The sequence below is a fragment of the Siniperca chuatsi genome, linkage group LG13, assembly GCF_020085105.1.
Source record: "Siniperca chuatsi isolate FFG_IHB_CAS linkage group LG13, ASM2008510v1, whole genome shotgun sequence".
Lineage (NCBI taxonomy): Eukaryota > Metazoa > Chordata > Actinopteri > Centrarchiformes > Sinipercidae > Siniperca > Siniperca chuatsi.
The window spans coordinates 29,161,686-29,181,959 of record NC_058054.1 but is presented as its reverse complement, the minus strand read 5'-3'; the positions used below and the strand labels follow the sequence as shown (position 1 = coordinate 29,181,959).

Below are 20,274 nucleotides of genomic sequence, written 5' to 3'. Positions count from 1 at the left end.
TCCACAATATGCGATACAGGTTCATATCATGTCATACTGGGTGAGATGCTGTAACAAAGTCTCAGTCTCAAACTGTGTCAGACTAGGATCTCTCTTCAGAGACATGACAGATTGCGCAACAAATATGTGGTCATCAATCATGCTGTTGAGTTTTTCAAATGTATTTTTTTGGCAGCTTGAGCACCACAAGCTGAATGCCATATAGTCCCATTATTTTCAAAAAAGGCAGACATCTCTATGGCCAATGTCTCCAAAACTCGGCAACTCACACCAAAAGAATCTAGATGGATAAACAGCACTGAAGGTAAGAGGAAAAATATGTATTTTTGATTTTGGGCTGAACTCTCCCTTTAAAACACTCCAAAATCTCACAGTGTATAGGGGCCTTAAAATGAACGTTACATGCTGTTACAGTAGTTCAAGAATGTAATGATAAACAGGAAAACTATCTTCACTGTACAGTTCTTAGTGAATCTGAACCAGATTACCCAAAATATAAAGACCATTCTGATTATGGTATAGCAAAAACTTTGTTATTTTTATCTACATCAGTTCTTGTTCACTCATGTTCATCTTTCAAACATTCAAATTATTTCACAGGCTCAAAATCACCAAGCAGTCTGAAATCCTCACAATCAGAGCTATCATTAGTACTGAACTTGTAAGCTGATCACTGAAAATCTTCATTTTTGTGTGGACTATCTGCATTTGGGTCCTTCCACTGTTGCGTCACTTAAGAGAACAAACTGACCAATCATGGAGCCAGCAGATGGATAATTTTCTTTGGAACTACTGTACATGAGGTGACTTATACCCTTCTGTGTCTAAGAAATGACTGCCTCCAGTAGTGAGCAGAGAGAGGCAGTCTGATCACTGGCATGCCGGGCAGTGTCACCTAAGCCTTGGTTGGAGAAATTGCTACCTGGATGGGCAGAGGATTTCACTCCTGCATCCCTGCCTGCTAGCCTCCAACCTGCTAACCTCCAGTCTTCACCCCGGCATGCTTCCTCCGGCCACATTTGTCTGCTAGCCTCCAGCATGCTAGCTTCCAGCCTCCACCTAGGCCTGCTAACCACCAGCCTTCACCTTGCCCTGCTAGCTTCCGGACTGCTAGCCTCCTGCCTTCACCTCGGCCTGCTAGCAACCAGCCTGCACACCGGTCAATTAGCTTTAGGTTCGTGAGCCTGCGGCCTACCTATTCCAAGCCGGCTAGCCCCTGAATGCTATGGGCATTCTTTGGACAAGTTGAGGAGCCAGCCTGATGTCCGGCGGTCACCTTTTGAAGGGACTTGCCATGTTATTTTCACAGGCTACCGTGGAATCCCCAAAAGAATGCATGGTCCCCGTGGCTCCCGACACCATTGGCTCACTCATCTGTCCAGCACCACAGATCCCCAGTCCTCCAGGTCGCCCTCCAGAGCGGCTCCGCCCTGCAGTATCTGCATCTGCGCCTGTCTGTCTGTCTGCCTACCCGCCTGCCTACCTGTACCTGCCTGTAAGCTGATTTCTTCAATAAATCACTGAAAATTTTCCTTTTCTGCATAGACTATCTGCATTTGTGTCCTTCCACTGTTGCCTCACTTACTCACCTATCTGTCAGCCTGATGTACACTGTATACAGAGGTATATAGGTTTGGGGACGACTGTGATAGTTTTGGCTTAATTTTGAGTGGAAACACTTAAACCAAGTTTTGTAATCCCGATATAGTCTGGTCACAAAGTGAGAGAATCACATCTCGCTCCACGAGACTACTGGCAACATGACAGTGTGCAAAGTGTATGATTTTAATGTATGATGACATAACTGAGGGATATTTCACGTGTTGGTAGGGTCACTGGAATGACATTTATAGCTTTCAGTGACAAAATCATTGGGAATTTCATGGAAATCAGCCATGAGTATAAATAAAAATTAGTTTTTGACATGACTAAAAAAGTCTTTTCAGGAACAGTGGATTTCTGTTGAAATCTGCTAAATTGCCGGGCTAAAAAATTTGTGTTTCTATTGGGTACCTTACCTGAATTGAACCTTCAGTGTTAGAGTAAATTACATTTGGAAAAATCTCTGATATAGCTGTATAACAGTGGAGCGGTAAAATAATCCTTTGGGTACCATAGACAAAAGTAATTTGTTGCCAAATGAGACATTCATATAATGAGTCACATTCATAATAGCCATGGAGTGAAAAAACTAGCACAACATTAAACCTTACATTCAGATGATGGTGTTATCCCGGGTCTACCAGTCAGCCTGGTGGCATACTGGAAGCTTTTGTGTGTGTACCTTTCTCTCGGGGGGATCCAGAGGTCTCCAGTTGTTGGCTCTGAGCTGGTGAAGCTCATCAAACTTGAGGCTTATGTTCTCGATTGACAGCTGAAGCATATCCCAAAAACCAGCCAGGTCTGAGGCCACAGGACGAGGGTGGGCGTTGGGGTTCTATGACAGTAGAAAAGGAGGAGAAGGAATAGTATCAAAGATGAAAGCCAGGAAAGAGTAAAATGAAAAAAAAGTTCAACACATGAGGTCATCTTCAAGTTTTTTTGTAGAGCAGCTCAAAAAACAGAATACAGAATAATAAATAATTTCATAGTTTTATTACTGGTATGTCATGGTAAGATAGGTTTAATCAAATTTGTCTTACCCCTTGTATTGTGAAGGGTGTTGTTCATTTTGCTACTCAGTGTGTTTTAATATCTTTTAGATAGCTAAAGAGCTTTTAAAACACCTTGAGTGCCACCATATTTGGAGGGTTCTAGAGTAACTTATGTTGGGTGGCACCGAAAGCAGCTTGACAGTACTGGAAATTTAAGTTTATACACAACAGAGTTTGATAAGTTGTAATACTCAAAGAGTGGCAAACTTTTTAACCCTAAGAGATATATATGGTCCTGCAGCGAAAGTAAAACTCAACTGGACGTTTTCACCCATCAATGATTATATGGGTTGGGGAAATAGGTTTTATTATCTTCTTTGAATGGAGATATAAACCAGTCCTACTGAAATTGTCATGAGGTTAAACTCTCTCTTTAGGAATTGCACCCATTATCTATGGAGCCAGGACAGTGACTATAAAATGTGGCATTGAAAACAAAACCTGAACTGAAAAAGGAAACATGGCATTGAAACATTTGTATTGGAAAAAGTTGTATGTAATTAATTAATTACATTTTATTTTCAATGCCAAATTTTAAAATCATGGCTCCAGAGTTATCCATCTACAGCATGCTTGGATCACTGTTTGACACCTTGCATAATTTATCATTTACACTGACACTTTTATTAAATTCTGTTGATCAAAATTAATGTTATCAGTACAGCAATAATATGTTTGTTATTTTTCTTTTACTGACATACTGAATATTCACAGTAGCACCTTCAAGTTAGCATTGGTGGCTTTGACACAGCGATCATTCTGTCTTTTGTAACTGAAGACATGTGTCTCTGCCATCAAAAATCATTTGGATTGGTTAACTCCAATTAATCATATGTTACACTTTACAAAACCAAGAAATATCAGTCATAGTTTTAGCATTTTATATTATTATATTTATTATATCATATTAAATATCAGACTGCATTTTTGGCCTTTTACCATATGATTGCTAAAAATATGGTTTTGTTTAGTATTAACAGTCTCTTGGCACTCTTTGAAAGAAAATTGTGTTATTGTAAATGTTATTGTCTCAAACTAATTGAAATTTTGACCTGATGGTGGCGCTACAGCAAACGCAGGAGATCACCAAAGTCAGATGGATTCATTCTCTGGGGACCATGAATATCTGTACCAAATGTCATTGCAATCCATCCAGTGGTTGTTGAGATATTACACTCTGGACCGACCTACCGTCAGACAGACATAGCCATCTCAAGAACCATGCTGCTACCATGGCTAAAAATATTAAGAGAGATTTTGTGTTTCATAACCTAGAGCCTAAAGACTGCAGAAAGATAAGTATCAGGCCACTGAGAAATCAAAGAAGATACATAAGGTTGAGGAGATAAATATTGTTGTTCAAAAGTCTATTACACAGAAGATGAAAGGTGTAACATCATTGTAAATTATTGACTGCATGTTCTCAGTGTGAGTGAAGGTGTTTCACTTACCAGATTCTCTTCACACAGCTCCCTGAACTGTTGAAACTTCTGGGACATCAGAAGCTGAGCACTTCCTACAGCACTCCTCATCTTCCCGAGGACTACGAGGATAGACACAGAGTTTAGGAAGAGACTAACCTACAGTACATCCATCTGTTCTTGAGAAAATGTACAACATACTGTTCTAAACGCATTTTATTTTCCTGCTTACCAAGGACACAGCATCTCCATGTTCTCATGTATACACTACATGAACTATGGATGCTCTTGGTGCAATTATTGTGTGTAATTCATGACAACACCATTGCTTGGCAACTGACAAAAAATAAACAGCCATTTTTGACCTCAGAAGCTTTGCGCTCAGGAACCTTTTGAGATACTCCAATATTTTATGTGAATGTGGCTATACAATAGACTTCAATTCCTGTCCTACAAAACAACACTGTTCCTGAAGATGAAATTTCTAACAGCTGGAACTATATGGGTGGTCGTTGCAGTACTGGGTGTCACTGCCTGGACGTACACAAACCTTAAAACTTATTTTTTATTTTTTTTCTTCTTTAATATCTAATACATTATTAATAATGCACTTTACTTAAAGTGCTAATGCTGCATTCCAGACAACTCGGAACGCGAAAATTTCCGACCTCCTACTAGAAAAATTACAATGTCGGAGTTCCTACTCGTGAACTCGTGGCAAATTCATCTACCCCGATTTCATGAAGAAGCAGTTGTCTGACGTCACATAACAATGGCAGCACCATGGAAGCGCACATTAGGCTACATTTAAATCAGTAAGGGAGGGGGTAGGATGTATTTGTAGACTAAAGTATTGTATTAGGCTAGTGAATGGAACATGAAGATATGTTTGCGAGTATAAAAGTGCCGTAAAATAATATATATAATGGCGTCTGTTCATGTGTTGTCGTTTCCTCCTCTGTTTCATTTATATATATAGGCTGCACTACTGAGAGTTCAATTGTGTGCACACTTGCCAAAGAAACATCAGTTTGTCACAGTCAGCCATTGTTCTTGAGAAATACTGTATAGTTTTACATCTTCAAGCCTCCAAAAACACAGACATGCACAGGTAGACCTTTCTTCATATTAAGGGGTCACAAGAAAAAAAGGTTGGGAACGAGTTCTCTGTGTGATTACTTTTTTTATAGTAAAGTATTTCACTTTAAATTTTTTACCAGAATAGAAGTTGACTCCAATAGGAGTGTCAATAAGACACATGGCATACTACGGTAATAGGACTAATCATTTCAGATTTTAATTAAATTAAATGATGCCTTTCCTTCATAGTAACATGCATACTTGGGACATAGACATGACGAACACACACAAAGACATACTATCTTCAGGGAGGTCATTCTCCCGCTGGTCAAGCTCCATCTGTTGACACCAACCCTCCATGCGGTCGGTCTCGGCCTGCAGCAGCTTCAGAAACCAGCGTCCATCTCTCTGACACACTGAGCGCTGCACCACCTGCCATTCAAACATTCACACAGGCAATTTGTATATTCACTGTAATGTAACAAAGCCAATAATATGGAAAAATCATGAAAGTCATGTATGTCTTAAGAGTTAACAATCTATTATTTATTATATTTATTTTTACATTAATTTACAAGATCAAAGTTCCTGGAAGGTCTGATCAATTAACTGTCATAAAATATAAAGAATAAAACACCAAACAGTGTTGATGATAAAAAAAGCTACATTTTAATAGAAATAACATCCCTGAAAATACTGAAACATTTGGACCACCCAGGGCAGCTGATCCCTCTGCTAAGAAGTGGTATTAAAAACAGGGTCAACTGCTAGCAAGCCAGTGCAAATGCAAATAGAAGCACACACAGCAGAAGCAATTAATTAACACAGAGAGTGGAAGCTCTGTAAAATAGTTTAATCACTGTTGGAGAGCAGAGATAAGATACTTGAATCTGACAATGAGACAAGTAAGGATTGTTTTTATTATTCATTAATCCATCTTTTATCTTTTTGATTATTTGATTAATCATTTAGAGTAAATATTGCCCAAAAAATGACAAGTGACAAACACTGAGCAAATCCCCGTTGTTAATTTGATGATCTTTTATGATTCTTTATGTTTTGATTACTTGACATCATTTAGCTTTTATAGAGCTGATATGGAATACTGAACTCAGTATTATTGAAGCTAGTGTCTTCTTGTGCCAGTCCCAAGTCTGGATAAATGCAGAGGGTTGTGTCAGGAAGGGCATCCGACGTAAAACACATGCCAAATTAAAAATGCGAATTGTGACAATGACTTCCATACCGGATCGGTCGGGGCCCGGGTTAACAACGACCGCCACTGGTGCTGTTGACCTACAGGGTACCGGTGGAAATTGGACTACTGTTGGTCAAAGACGAGGAAGGAGAGGAGGAAGGTGTGTTCGTAGGCAGAGAGAGAAGAGGAAAGCTAAGAATGCAGGACTGACAGTAGGGACTTTGAATGTTGGGACTATGACAGGGAAGGCTAGAGAGTTGATTGACATGATGCAGAGAAGGAAGGTGGACATACTGTGTGTCCAGGAGTCCAGGTGGAAAGGTAGCAAGGTTAGAAGCTTAGGAGCAGGGTTCAAGTTGTTCTACCATGGGTCAGACAGGAAGAGAAACGGAGTAGGAGTTATCCTGAAAGAGGAGTTTGTGAGGAATGTTCTAGAGGTGAAAAGAGTATCAGACAGGTTGATGAGTCTGAAGCTGGAAATTGAAGGGGTGATGTTCAATGTTGTGAGTGGTTATGCCCCACAGGTAGGATGTGAGTTAGAAGAGAAGGAGAAATTCTGGAGTGAGTTAGATGAAGTGATGCAGAGCATCCCCACAGGTGAGAGAGTGGTGATTGGTGCAGATTTCAATGGGCATGTAGGTGAAGGGAACAGAGGTGATGAGAATGTGATGGGCAGGTTTGGTCTTCAGGACAGGAACGCAGAAGGACAGATGGTGGTAGACTTTGCAAAGAGGATGGAAATGGCTGTAGTGAACTTGTAGTGAGAGAGGACATGAAGTTAACTGGTGTGAGTGAAGAGGACGCAGAGGACAGGGTTAGATGGAGGCACATGATTCGCTGTGGCGACCCCTGAAGGGGAACAGCCGAAAGGAAAAAGAAGTTAAGAATGAAGAATAAATCGTTTAAATACATCTTGTGTATAGCATGGTCCTTGCTAGTGAAAGAAGCAATAATGTGACAAAGGCCCCATTTAGACTTGTCATTTCAAGTGTCTCATATTTGGATAAAATCCAGATGAGATTTAAGACACTTTAATTTACACTCAGCCCCATATTTGCGTCTCTGTTGGCCAGATCACAAATCTGATTCCAATTTGTATTTGTTTTCTCGGCTACATGTTAATCAGGGTCGGCCCTCCTGCAGTGCAGAGGGAGGTGGTAATGCACCTGTAGCTGTTTGGTAACTGCCAAAAACTGCAGAATAAGAATAACTTTAGTTTAGTTACAGCCATAACAGTTTAGCTAGCATTAGCTAACAACTATCCATAACACAAACACATGAATGAATCGAATTTATAAATTACAAGAGAGACACAAATCCACAATGCTCCCTCACCCACATAGTAGTTGAACTGATCAGGGATCAAATAAATGCTACAGCAGCTCAGGGCACCTTCTGTATGACTGTATGTGTTGAAATCGCCAGAGATACTTTTTCCTGTCGCTTTAATGAGAGAACAATGGTTAATTTCAGTGTAATTTCTGTGTAACTTCAGCTGCTATTATCACAGGGGGCAGACCCTGTGTGTGGATATTTCCACAAACAGCTTACTGACGTAGACTACGGGAGGAGTAAAGATTATGTAAATGTCTTGGAGACACGGATGCACTTAGATCTTTTCAGCATCTGGCTAGAATGCATCTCAAACCTCCTCTAGAGGTGGTTTGAACAAACAGATTTCAATTAATCTTGAAAGCCTATTGGATACAAGTGACTAAGTGTAAATAATTCAAACTATAAATAATTATTAAAATATGTTCAACCTTATATTAACATGTAATGTAATGTAACAATCATGACTAAATATTAAATTAGTAAAGAAAATGGTCAGGTCATTCTTTGGAATTGATCCACATATTGTTGGGTTTCCTTTGTTTTAAAAAAATGCATTACTACATAGATACAAACTTGCATTGATTGCATCTTTCAAGCACAGTCCAGACATCCATGGTGTCTCAAATTTCATCAAGTTAGCACTGAGACCTTTAAAGCCTCACTAATTGATTTTTTTGCCACTTGGGGGCAACTGAACAAGAATGTAATGAATGTAAACATAACACTGACATATCATCATCACCTAATGTAGTTGATAAGGTGAACATGTTAGCAATTAGTTGCTTATTTACACATTCAGCAGATACAGAGCAACAGTAACATTTATTGGGTGTCATGTGTCAAGACACATGATGAATGCCAGTCCAATATTCACTCTCCTTAGCTCTGGTTTGGTCTCCACCAACTCTTATATTTAATATATCTGGCTCTTTAGCTGCTAAATGTTCCACTATGTTCACCAGCTAGTCTCTAACTTCGTCTGACAGCTGTTTGGTGCTGAGCAGCTAGTGTGCAGTGGGTTTATCAGAACTTTTCCACTAAAAACAGCTGCTTGTTGCTGCTGGAAACCAGGTTGATTGAGTTGAAAGATGCTAAAAATCTTCATAGACGTGAGGGAACTACAGAGTTGGTGATCATTTTCTGATGGTTAATCACTAGAAGCAACCCTTTTCACATTACAGATAGTTGCTTCTTCCATTTTCAATATAAAAATATTAATTAGTACAGCTTAGCATTATGAAAGCATGAAAAAAGTAGTAATTGACTGGAATTAATTAGTAAGTGAGGACAGCATTTGTGGTTGCTGTTGTTGTCTGTTCATATTGTCTTGAACGGCCCTGGACTGGTTCTTATAATATCACTGAACTACAGTAGAGGGGCACTCGGAGAGCACAGACCTCCGCCAAGGCCAATAGTCCAGTCTTCTATGATATGCAAATCTGCATGCACAACCACTAATATGTGGTCGTGGGGTTTGGGGGTCCTCCCCCAAGAAATTTGAGATTTAATTTTTTTTGACTAAAAAGTATACATTTTCACGTAATTTCAGACAATAATCATTACAATATTTATAAAAACCCACACAGGTTGTAGTTTTTCACATTACACTCAGACATTAGCAAGAAAAAAAGTTAGACAAATATGCTCACTGATGAAGTAAGTGCGATGTCCTGAATTAATGCATCACATTTTTGTGAGTGATCGCACTGTGTGCCTAATAATCACAAAATAACATTGGTTAAACAAGGCTTATAGTGAAGAGATTTTAACTGCAGTTAAGATTGTATCTTTATCATATCCATGCTCTTATCGGCCTGGTTCTTTATCAATACTCTTACCGGTTCTTATCATTACTAAAGAATTGGGTTTTTTAAAATTATGACTTTAAAAAAAGAATAAATTCAGAACAGGTTGAGAATTGATTTATATTTTAAATATAACTAAATATTGTTTCTAGAGCAGCAACAGTAAAGTTCACAACAGCAAAGTCACTATATAAACTCAATAATATCTCACTGGAAACAAATCTAAAATGTCAGTAAAATATATAGCCTAATATTGCTGACATCAAAATACTGAGTGAAGTTTAGAAAGAATGAAGAACACAGGCATCAGTCAGTATCAGTCCTTCCTCCTGTCCACTGTCCTTCCTCTGCTGCTGATGTAATGTGATGTGAGGTGCCTGCAGGTACCGCTTGTGGAGAGAGGAGGGGCTGGTTTGGAGGGGGGGACTGCCGCCTCAGCCAGTAGCTAAGTTTACAAGAATTTGCCAAAATTTAAGATTATTGGCTCATACAACAGTTCGTAGATATCTTACGAAAAGTAATGCACCATTTTCATGCATAATCCTACCAATGTCCACCAACAGGCGTACCTTTGTCATCATGGTAACAATAAACATGTGGTTAACGTTGTGAAACAGTCGTAGTTTGGTTAGGTTTAGGCACTAAAACTACTTGGTTAGGTTTAGGAAAAACTCACAGTTACGGTTAAAATAAGTAAGTTATGTTAGTAACTCACAGTAAGTCACGTGAAATAAATCACGTGACTTAACTTACGTAGGTTATGTAACTTACGTTAGTAACTTAACATAAGTAAGTAACTTAAAATCCTTTTGGTTCCACACAGGACACAAACCCTGATCTCCCGGGTGAAAGTCCTGTGTTTGACCCATCTTTCCACCCACCACCCTATATGTGGTTCTCTTTATATTTCCTCATCTGACTTCCTCCTTTGATCCCGTCATAATTACTGAGGCCACTAGAGGTCACCACCTAATGATAAATATAACTGCCTTGTGGTTCCTTTTTACGTGGGTTATATACGAATTATAGTGCATTACTTTTTGTAGGTATAATTATGAAAAGTGAATGAGAACACCCTTGTGTGTGTGTGTGCGCGTGTGTAGGAGCCCTCAGTCAAACACGCAGAGGAGAACATATTTAAAAATACTCCAAAATTTAATGGGTTCTTCCATGGCCCATGCTACAACCTTCCACCAAGTTCCATGAAAATCGGGCCAGAAGTTTTTCCGTAATCCTGCTGACAGACAAACAAACAGCACTGAAAACATAACCTCCTTGGCGAAGCTCCCACATACCTCCAAAATAGTAGAGCTGTTGAAGTTGACATCAAGTGGGTCATCTGTTACACTGTCTATCCAGGGGTCTGGAGGGGGGAGGATGGACGGGTCGAAGCCCACATCCTCATAGTCATCGGAGGCACAGGCGTGGTAGTGGTTCCCTGAGCCCTGGATGCTGACTGTGGAGGTGGTGGCATCACGGGAGTATTGTCGAGAGATGGCACCAGATGACAGGACTTCCATGTCAGTGTCCGGGGAGTCTAGAGGGGTGTCTAGCAGGTCCGGCATGTCCAGATCTGCCTGGATGGAATAATGAAAAAATCTCAATATTAATTATTAATAATTAATAATTCTATGTTTGACCACTAGAGGTCCACTTGCTTCCAAGTTATATTAGTTGTGTCAGTTAGAACTCCATTGTATTGGCGTGTGTTTCTGATCTGTGTGTCAATGTGTTTAATACCCACTACACTATACTTTAATACTACTTGGCAGACTCTGTCAGCTCTAATCAGGTGGTGTGTCATAATCATCACAAGAGATGTATCATCTGTTCAAGGAACACATTTTCACTGCAATGCTGATGATAGTCTGCTGTATGTGCCTATAAAAGCAGATGATCACGCTGATATTCTAAAAGTAGAAGCTTGCTAGACTGGTGTGACAAACTGAATGTCATATGACTTCCTACTTCAGAAAAAAGAGATGCTGGTCATTGGCCCTGCTTGGAATTGACATCAATTAGATCAGTAACTCTAGACAACTGTGTGATCTCTCAAAGTTGTACATCCAAGAATCTTGGTGTTACTTTTGACCCTGCCCTCTCCATTGATCTGCATGTTAGATAAATGACCAAAAATGCTTTTTCCACCAACTGAATATTGCTATAAGTATAAAAATATGTTCTGTCCATGGCTGATATAGAGACCCTGATCCACACTTTTGTTTCATCCAGACAAGAGTACTGTAACGTCCTGTTTTATAGTGTTCTTTCTCTATTGGGTCTGTTTGAGGCGACACCATTTTGAATAGGGTCTAAAATCTCTGGGTCTATTTTGGACCGGGTCTGACTGCTCCTTTTTGGATCAGGTGTCTTTTTTTTGAAAATGTATTTATGTGCATTGGGTTCGGGTAGGTTTTCTGTCGGTTCATTTTGGATTGAGTTAAAAATCTGGCCCCCTACTGATCACAACTTCATGAACACAACACAGAAAGCTTTACAAGGAAAATGTGTCCATCACTGGGTTCAGTGGTCAGTCAAATGCTGTTTTAAGGGATTTCAGAAGAATTAACACTATGAGTTATAATGTAATATCTGCCTAGAAAGAAAAGGTCATCTATGTATATATGGTATGTATGTGTGGTATGTATCTACAATCAGGGACTTCAATGAAATAACCTTATCCGTCAAACACTAAACGATATAAAAGGCCCCATACAGGGGTTAACTCTCAAATAAAATGAGAAGACACAAAAAATGCAGCATTCATGAACTACATATTGCATTGGAAAAATATTTTTACACTAGAAAGCAAAGTACACACTTCTCTGGCTGCACAACCCTCTAAATTGTAATTTATCGAAAGAAAATGTTATGAAATGTATGATTGGCTACTGGTTCTGGATTTAGGTCAAAATACAAATAGTGACAGACAATCACAGGATACAATGTGTTCCCATTCAACTAAATGTAGTTCATGAGAAAATAGCAAAAATGTTCTAAAATGTCCCATCTCACAATGTTAAATTCTTTAATAGATAAATCTTGGATCTGGATCCACATCAAAAACTAACCCCTTGTTCCTTGGCCCATGGCCTAATTTCCAATTTGTTTTGAGATATTTTGTTAATTGATACCCAGTAGACGGACAGGGAAAAAACATAAATGCCTTGGTAATGATTTGAGCTGAGTAACTTGATAACAAAACAGTAGTAGTGGAAGCTTACCTGTACAGCTGCTGTCACACTGTTGGAGCGCTGGAAACGACGATACCTGAGACAAGAGGGAGACAAACAGTAAATTCTAAATGCACAGATTTTTCCATCTCTACTCCCAGACAACAATTTCAAGATCCAAGATTCAAGGATTTATTTGTCACATACTCATATTTCTCATCAATGGTTATGATAATAACACTGGTCATCATAAACACAGATATTACCACTTGCACTAGATTGTTAGGGGCAATAGCTCCTGGTAAGGCCTCTTGAGGTCCCGATTCTCAGACTAAATGAATTGGCCATGACGGAGCTGCAACACCTCAGCAGCCTCAGAACCAAACTCCTGGAGAGAGGCTGGACTCTCTCTTTTTCTAGAGTTGCCAGAAAAGGAGAGAGAACAGCAGTTCAGAGTATCCAGTCTTCTTGGAGTCTCTGGGTGGGATCTTGGTGGAAAGGATATCACCTAGGGACTCCATAGTTCTGCTGGGGGGACTTAAACGCTCACGTGGACAACGATGGAGAAACTTGGTGGGGGGTGATTCAGAGGAATGGCCTCCCCCATTTGAACCAGAGTGGTACTTTGTGTTGGGCCTCGCCAAGCCTCACCACGTGTGAGGGACAAAGACAGGCCTACCTGGAAAGGCTAAAGCCTTCACTAAGAGGCTTGACTGAGAAACAAAGAGTTGAGACGAGATCTTATTTGAACGCAACGCGAGATCTCAGTTGAATCTAAACAACGGACTCCTATTTGATGAGACAGCGCATGAAATCTCGGCACACAGCTATGATGTCACCAACTCTATAAAGCCTGGAGCTCCACACTGCCCGTTGCCATTTCCACAGTAACCTGTTTACTAAAGGAGGCACATCACGTCTCTCTCCACGGTAACTGCCATTACCACAAGAAGACACTTTTCACATGAGCTTTAATTTCCCTAGGAAGAGTCACAACTCACTGGACGAGAAACAGACTGTTTTGTGTTTGCTGAACACTTTCTGGATCCTGATCGTTTACTCCCCATAACAATCCCGTACCTGCAGAAGGAAGGGACACGGACTGACCGTTCCTTCACGGAAAGCGAGATCGCCGCTGAGCCACTCTCTCAACCGACGTTGACCGCTGTTTTCCTTTAATGTCCCAAAAGGAACAACTTCATTGCGCCCGGCTTCGTCAGTGTCTGAGCCTGAGAGAAACTCCGCCGGACAACTCAAAACAAACTCACGCATCCAGCTAACCGAAAGTGATTTCAAGTAAAAGACTTGTGTCTGGGCAGAGATAGCTTTTATAACTGTTTGTTATTTTACCTAAGTTTCATTGTTGTGAATTGTGCTTTGCTTTTTGTAAAAGTGACGGGCCGCTGCGTTCGAATTGCTGTGTGTTTTTCTTTGTGTTAAGCACATTCCATTTTGTATCGGTACCACACTGTTGGGCAGTTTTAACTGATTTAGCTTTAGCCACTGTGGGAGCTAATAACTGTGCTTTATTAGACTAAGGTCCAGTAACGTGGCCGTTGTACGAAAATCTACTGCCGGATTACTGTGTGATAAAGGGACAGCTATTACGCTTTGCCACAGCATTTACGTAACGTGATAATGTGGTAGCTTAGCCAGCTAAGCTGCATGTTATTTTGAGGACAAATAGAGATCATCCAACCATTTGGTTTTCTGCGTGACGACCACCCACATGGCCGTCACCTTCCTTGCCCCCCCCATTGTCCAACACACACACACAAACACACATGTATCTTATATGCTTGCTCATTGTTGTACACTTATTGTGTTTAGACTATAGTGTAGTGGTTGTTGATCAAGGTTATTGATTGTTAATCAGTGCTAAGGTTAAATAAACATTATTGTATCTTTTAAAGATACAATAGTTGCCTGTGGTTGTTGTGTGTACATGCTGTGATAATAGCTAGTTGCGACGGTCAGTGCTCGGATCTCACCCTTCACTGTTCCCCCTTTTAATGTAAGATAGTGCCTTAAATAATTCATTTCAATTTTATTTATATAGCGCCAATTCATAACAGAAGTTATCTCATTGCACTTTTCCTATAGAGCAGGTACAGACCATACTCTTTATAATATTATTTAGAGACCCAACAAATCCCATGATTTGAGCAAGCACTTGGCAACAGTGGCAAGGAAAAACTTCCTTTAATAGGCAGAAACCTCAGGCAGAACCAGAATGTTTTTCACGTTTGGTTATTGGTCCCTGATCGCAGGGTGGTGTCCCGTAATTATTAATCTATATTAATAATTTTGATCATATTAATAATGTATTAATATTCATAAATATCTTTGATATTTCTGCTAATAACCAAACCTGCCCTACCTGAATCCCAACATTTGTTAGTCATGGATTGGCCATAACAAACACCATATTCGAGCACAGGGTGATTAAAAGCATTCATCCCTGGCGAGGGATATGGCCAGAGGAGGCAGTTGGGCTGAAAGTTAGCACCTTCAAAATTTGAGGCCATTTCTCTGCCAGAAAACAGTGTATTTTAATATTATAAAGAGTACAGTTTAGACGTGCTTGATAGTGCATTGAGATAACTTCTGTTATGAATTGGCGCTATATAAATAACATTGAATTGAATTGAATTATTGCTCCCTCTGGGTGGGGAGTGAGTTGCTGTTTCAAGTGAAGTAGTTCAAGTATCTTGGGTCTTGTTCAGGAGTGAGGGTAAAATGAAGCATGAGATCGACAGGCGGATTGGTGCAATGTCCGCAGTAATGCAGGAGTTGCACCAGACCTTTGTGGTAAAGAGAAAGCAGAGCATGAAGGCAAAGCTCTTGATTTACCAGTTAATTTATGTTCCAATGGCAGCTTTGGGTAGTGACCGAAAGAGTGAGACTGTAGGTACAAGCGACTGAAATTAGTTTCCTCAATAGGGTGGCTGGGCTCAACCTTAGAGATAGGGTAAGGAGCTCAGACATGCAGAGGGAGCTGGGAGTAGAGCCACTACTCCTTTGTCAAAAGGAGCCAGTTGAGGTGGTTCAGGCATCTGATCAGGAAGCCTCCTGGGCACCTCCCTTTGGAGGTTTTCCAGCCACATTCAACTGGTAAGAGACCTCTTAATATCTCTCCAGCGTAGAGATTATATATTCTATCTGGCTTGGGAACGCTTTGGGATCTCCCAGGAGGAGCTGGAAGAGTAAGTACCCAGGCCACGGATAAGAAGCGGAAAATGTGTGGATAAGATTGTTTTAAATAAATCCCACTGTAAAGACGTGAAAGATACTATATTCATACAACTGTTTAAAAATAATTACTGAGTTAAGTCTATTTTGTCAAATTACTATCTAGTGCATTTCAAATAATCAGACCAATGGGTATACTCAACCCCGGACACAGAGTTAGTCTCTCCAACCCCAATGTCCTTTTATTACAGGCACAATTATCTGTGTGGCTTTTTCACACATACTGTAACAAAATTATTTTCATTGTGAGCATCTGAAGCTTGAAAACTAGCGCAGTAAAACACTTATTTGCTGTTGATTCATATATGTATAATGAGGGGTTTGACCAAGAAAATCCTTGAGATACACGTCAGATTCACTCATTTTGCTAGTGCCAAATATTACTGTATCAGTTTGAATTTGGGCATGTAATAATCACATTAAAATCCTACTCGTAGTGGATTCAAGCAAACTGAGTTTAGAAACAGTCTTGCAAGATGTATGCACTTCTGTCATTTTAAGTTTTAATATTAATACAGCTTTTTCAACACACAAGCTCATTGTTCAGTTTATTAGGTCCTCCTAGCTAAAATCACTGCAGCCCTGCAATAAATAAATCCTTTCATGAAGGCCACAATGCTCAGTCCCTGCTGAAACTGTTCCAAAGAGGTGTTGATTCAACCCTGTGGCCTGTGGGATTATAGTGAGAGGTGTTAATATTTGGTTTATCCTCATTGATATGAAATGACTGGACAAAACATTGGACCTTACACCTCTTTAAAAACAGTTTCAACAAAAACTAAATATTACAACTTTCATAAAGGTTGGACCTACTGCAGGGCTGCTGGACCAGGCATCAGCCCCAGCTAGGTGTATTCAACAAACAAATCATTCTCCACGGTCACGAGCTTTGAGGTAAATAGTACTAGTTACTTTAAAACTGACTGGTTTTAAAGGAATGCAGTTTGGAAAATCAGTACTGTGCATCAACATGACAGATGTCACTGAAAATCATGGATACTATTCCATCAACTTTATTATCTTTTATCTTTTTCCATTACATTCTTTAACATAATTGTAGAGAATCTTAAACAGACAGGGGTCTGAAGAAAACTGCACTAAGTCTATAAGTCAGGGAAACTGGTCCTCAGCCACAGTTATTAGAGTTTATACCAGAGGATAACCTTGGCAGATGAGTGTGGGTGTTTGTTTGTGACCAGAGAGAGAAATAATTGCACAACTGCTGCAAATGACTCAGCTAGACAAATCTGGTCAAATCATGTCTGAAGGAATACACCACATGTAACATGACCTCAATGACTCAATGTATCATCTAATCAGATTACTGTACTAAAAATTGACAAACTAAAAAACTTAAGCCATTGATCTTGATCTTTAACTCAGTGATCTGATCTTTTACGCAGTGTGCTTAGTTGTGTAAAATTCAGCAGTACATGTAAAGGCCCTGACACACCGGGCCAACGGTCGGCTGTCGGCCAATGTTGGGCTGTCGGTGAGCATCTGTAGCATCCTAGTTTTTGCGACGTGTTCTGCACCGTTGGCACTTGTCAGCCCTCGTCTGCGGCTTTTCCAGCCGACAGAGCACGTTGAATCGGTGGCAGAGGCCGTCAGTGAGAGAAATCACTGGCTGTTCAGCTTAAGCTAATCAGTGCACGAGAAGATAAATATATTTAAATATCAATTGTGTTTTTGTTATTGTGCTAACGTTAGCTGGCTAACTAGCGTGAATCCGTCCATCTGTTTTCACTGTATGTAGACATGCAGTGATAACAGACAGGACAGGAGATCAGACATTTCAGATCAGACAGGAAATCTGACATTTTTGCGATAAGAAGCAGCTGTTTTACGAAACTGTCTGAGTGTAAGCAGGCCATGGGACTGCTTTTGTTTATATCCGCAGTCCTGGGTCTTCTGGTGTTCTTTTCTGAATGACGAATGCAGACTACCACCTCCTGGTGGTATGAAGACTTATCACCTCTCATGCAGGCGTATAACGTACGTGCTAGTTGGCTGTTCGCTGTAGTCGGTGCGGTGTGTTCGTGTGTTACTTTTTGGCCAAGACACAGGCGAAATGAGGCAACGCAACAGTCGGCTTTTGTCGCTGCTAGTTCTTTGACATCAGTTGGGTGTATCGGGGCCTTAAAGGTCCAGTATGTAACATTTAGGAGTAGCTATTGGCAGAAATGGAATATAATATTTATAAGTATGTTTTCATTGGTGTATGATCGCCTGAAAATGAGAATCGTTTTGTTTTCATTACCTAAGTTCAGTACCGAAGTTAGCATAAAGTTGGGCTTATAGTCAACACGAGGAGTTAACGGGAGTCCCACTGTAGGTTTTGATTTATAGTTAAGCATTGGATATCAGCCATTGTTATCTCCTCTGCAATGCTAAACACATGTGTTGTATATAAACATCCTGTATCATGCTTTATACTGCCCACAGTAACTGTGTTTACATTCTTTAATTTACTTTGTGATAGCGACAGTGAGCTATACACATAGATTTATAGAACTGGAGTTACATCCAGGTAACTTATAACGTTATTTCGCTGTGTCTTGTCACTGAATAGGAGACGGCCGCCGTGTAATCGCTGTGTTTACATTCACTCATACAGAGTGGCGACCACGGTGAGCAGAAGGTCTGCAGTGTAACCGCTGTTAGATACTGTATGTTACTGAAAAGGAGAGGACTACTAAAAGTCTTTAGCTTCCTTAATGTTGTCTTCACTCTCAACAAACTCCACCAGCATCAGAAACATATCGGGGAAAACACAAGCAGCCAATCACTATTCTTGTAGTCCCCACGTGGTATCTCTGTTGATGCCATAGACTGTATATATACAGTGTTTGCCCCCTTCCTGATTTCTTATTTTTTTGCATGTTTGTCAAACTTAAATGTTTCAGATCATCAAACAAATTTAAATATTAGTCAAAGATAACACAAGTAAACACAAAATGATGTTTTTAAATGAAGGTTGTTATTATTAAATAAAATTAAATTAAATTAAAATCCAAACCTACATGGCCCTGTGTGAAATAGTCATAGCCCCCTAAACCTAATTGATTGGGCCACCCTTAGCAGCAACAACTGCAATCAAGCGTTTGCGAGTCTTTCACAGTGCTGTGGAGAAATTTTGGCCCACTCATCTTTGCAGAATTGTTGTAATTCAGCCACATTGGAGGGTTTTCGAGCATGAACTGCCTTTTTAAGGTCATGCCACAGCATCTCAATAGGATTCAGGTCAGGACTTTGACTAGGCCACTCCAAAGTCTTCATTTTGTTCTTCAGCCATTCAGAGGTGGACTTGCTGGTGTGTTTTGGATCATTGTCCTGCTGCAGAACCCAAGTTCGCTTCAGCTTGAGGTCATGAACAGATGGCCGGACATTCTCCTTCAGGAGTTTTTGGTAGACAGCAGAATTCATGGTTCCATTTATCACAGCAAGTCTTCCAGGTCCTGAAGCAGCAAAACAGCCCCAGACCATCTCACTATGACCACCATATTTTACTGTTGGTATGATGTTCTTTTTCTGAAATGCGGTGTTACTTTTACAGCAGATGTAATGGGACACGCACCTTCCAAAAAGTTCAACTGGAACTCTGCCATGCAGGCCATTTTTGCCCAGTCTCTTTCTTATGATGGAGTCATGAACACTGACCTTAACTGAGGCAAGTGAGGCCTGCAGTTCTTTGGATGTTGTTGTGGGGTCTTTTGTGACCTCTTGGATGAGTTGTTGCTGCACTCTTGGGGTAATTTTGGTCAGCCGTCCACTCCTGGGAAGGTTCACCACTGTTCCATGTTTTCGCCATTTGTGGATAATGGGTTTCACTGTGGTTCTCTGGAGTCCCAAAGCTTTGGAAATGGCTTTATAACCTTTTCCAGACTAGATCTCAATTACTTTCTTTCTCATTTGTTCCTGAATTTCTTTGGATCTCGGCATGATGTCTAGCTTTTGAAAATCTTTTGGTCTACTTCACTTTGTCAGGCAGGTCCTATTTAAGTGATTTCTTGATTGAGAACAGGTGTGGCAGTAATCAGGCCTGGGTGTGGCTAGAGAAATTTAACTCAGGCAATCACTATTTCACACAGGGCCATGTAGGTTTGGATTTTGTTTTCCCTTAATAATAACAACTTCATTTAAAAACTGCATTTTGTGTTTACTTGTGTTATCTTTGACTAATATTTAAATTTGTTTGATGATCTGAAACATTTAAGTGTGACAAACAAAAAAATAAAGAAAAAAATAAAGAAATAAGAAATCAGGAAGGGGGCAAACACTTTTTCACACCACTGTAGATGGAGGACGCGTCTCCACTTCCTCCCCATAGACTGTAATGAAGCCAAAATATCCCAG

The 20,274-nt window shown here is 40.1% G+C and overlaps 1 protein-coding gene across 13 annotated transcripts in view; it reads right to left on the bottom strand.

Moving 5' to 3' along the window:
* LOC122886730 (disks large-associated protein 1-like) overlaps positions 1–20,274 on the bottom strand; it is a 185,780-nt gene that overhangs the window by 11,582 nt on the left and 153,924 nt on the right. For 12 of the 13 annotated variants that reach the window (XM_044219266.1, XM_044219267.1, XM_044219260.1 and 9 more), the window contains 5 exons: positions 12,718–12,763; positions 10,789–11,070; positions 5,455–5,587; positions 4,106–4,197; positions 2,285–2,437 (listed from right to left, as the gene is read on the bottom strand). In XM_044219266.1, coding sequence (XP_044075201.1) covers positions 2,285–2,437; positions 4,106–4,197; positions 5,455–5,587; positions 10,789–11,070; positions 12,718–12,763 — 706 coding nt within the window. Of the gene's footprint in view, positions 1–2,284; positions 2,438–4,105; positions 4,198–5,454; positions 5,588–10,788; positions 11,071–12,717; positions 12,764–20,274 lie in introns of those variants that run through there. The other variant, XM_044219272.1, reaches the window with a different exon arrangement.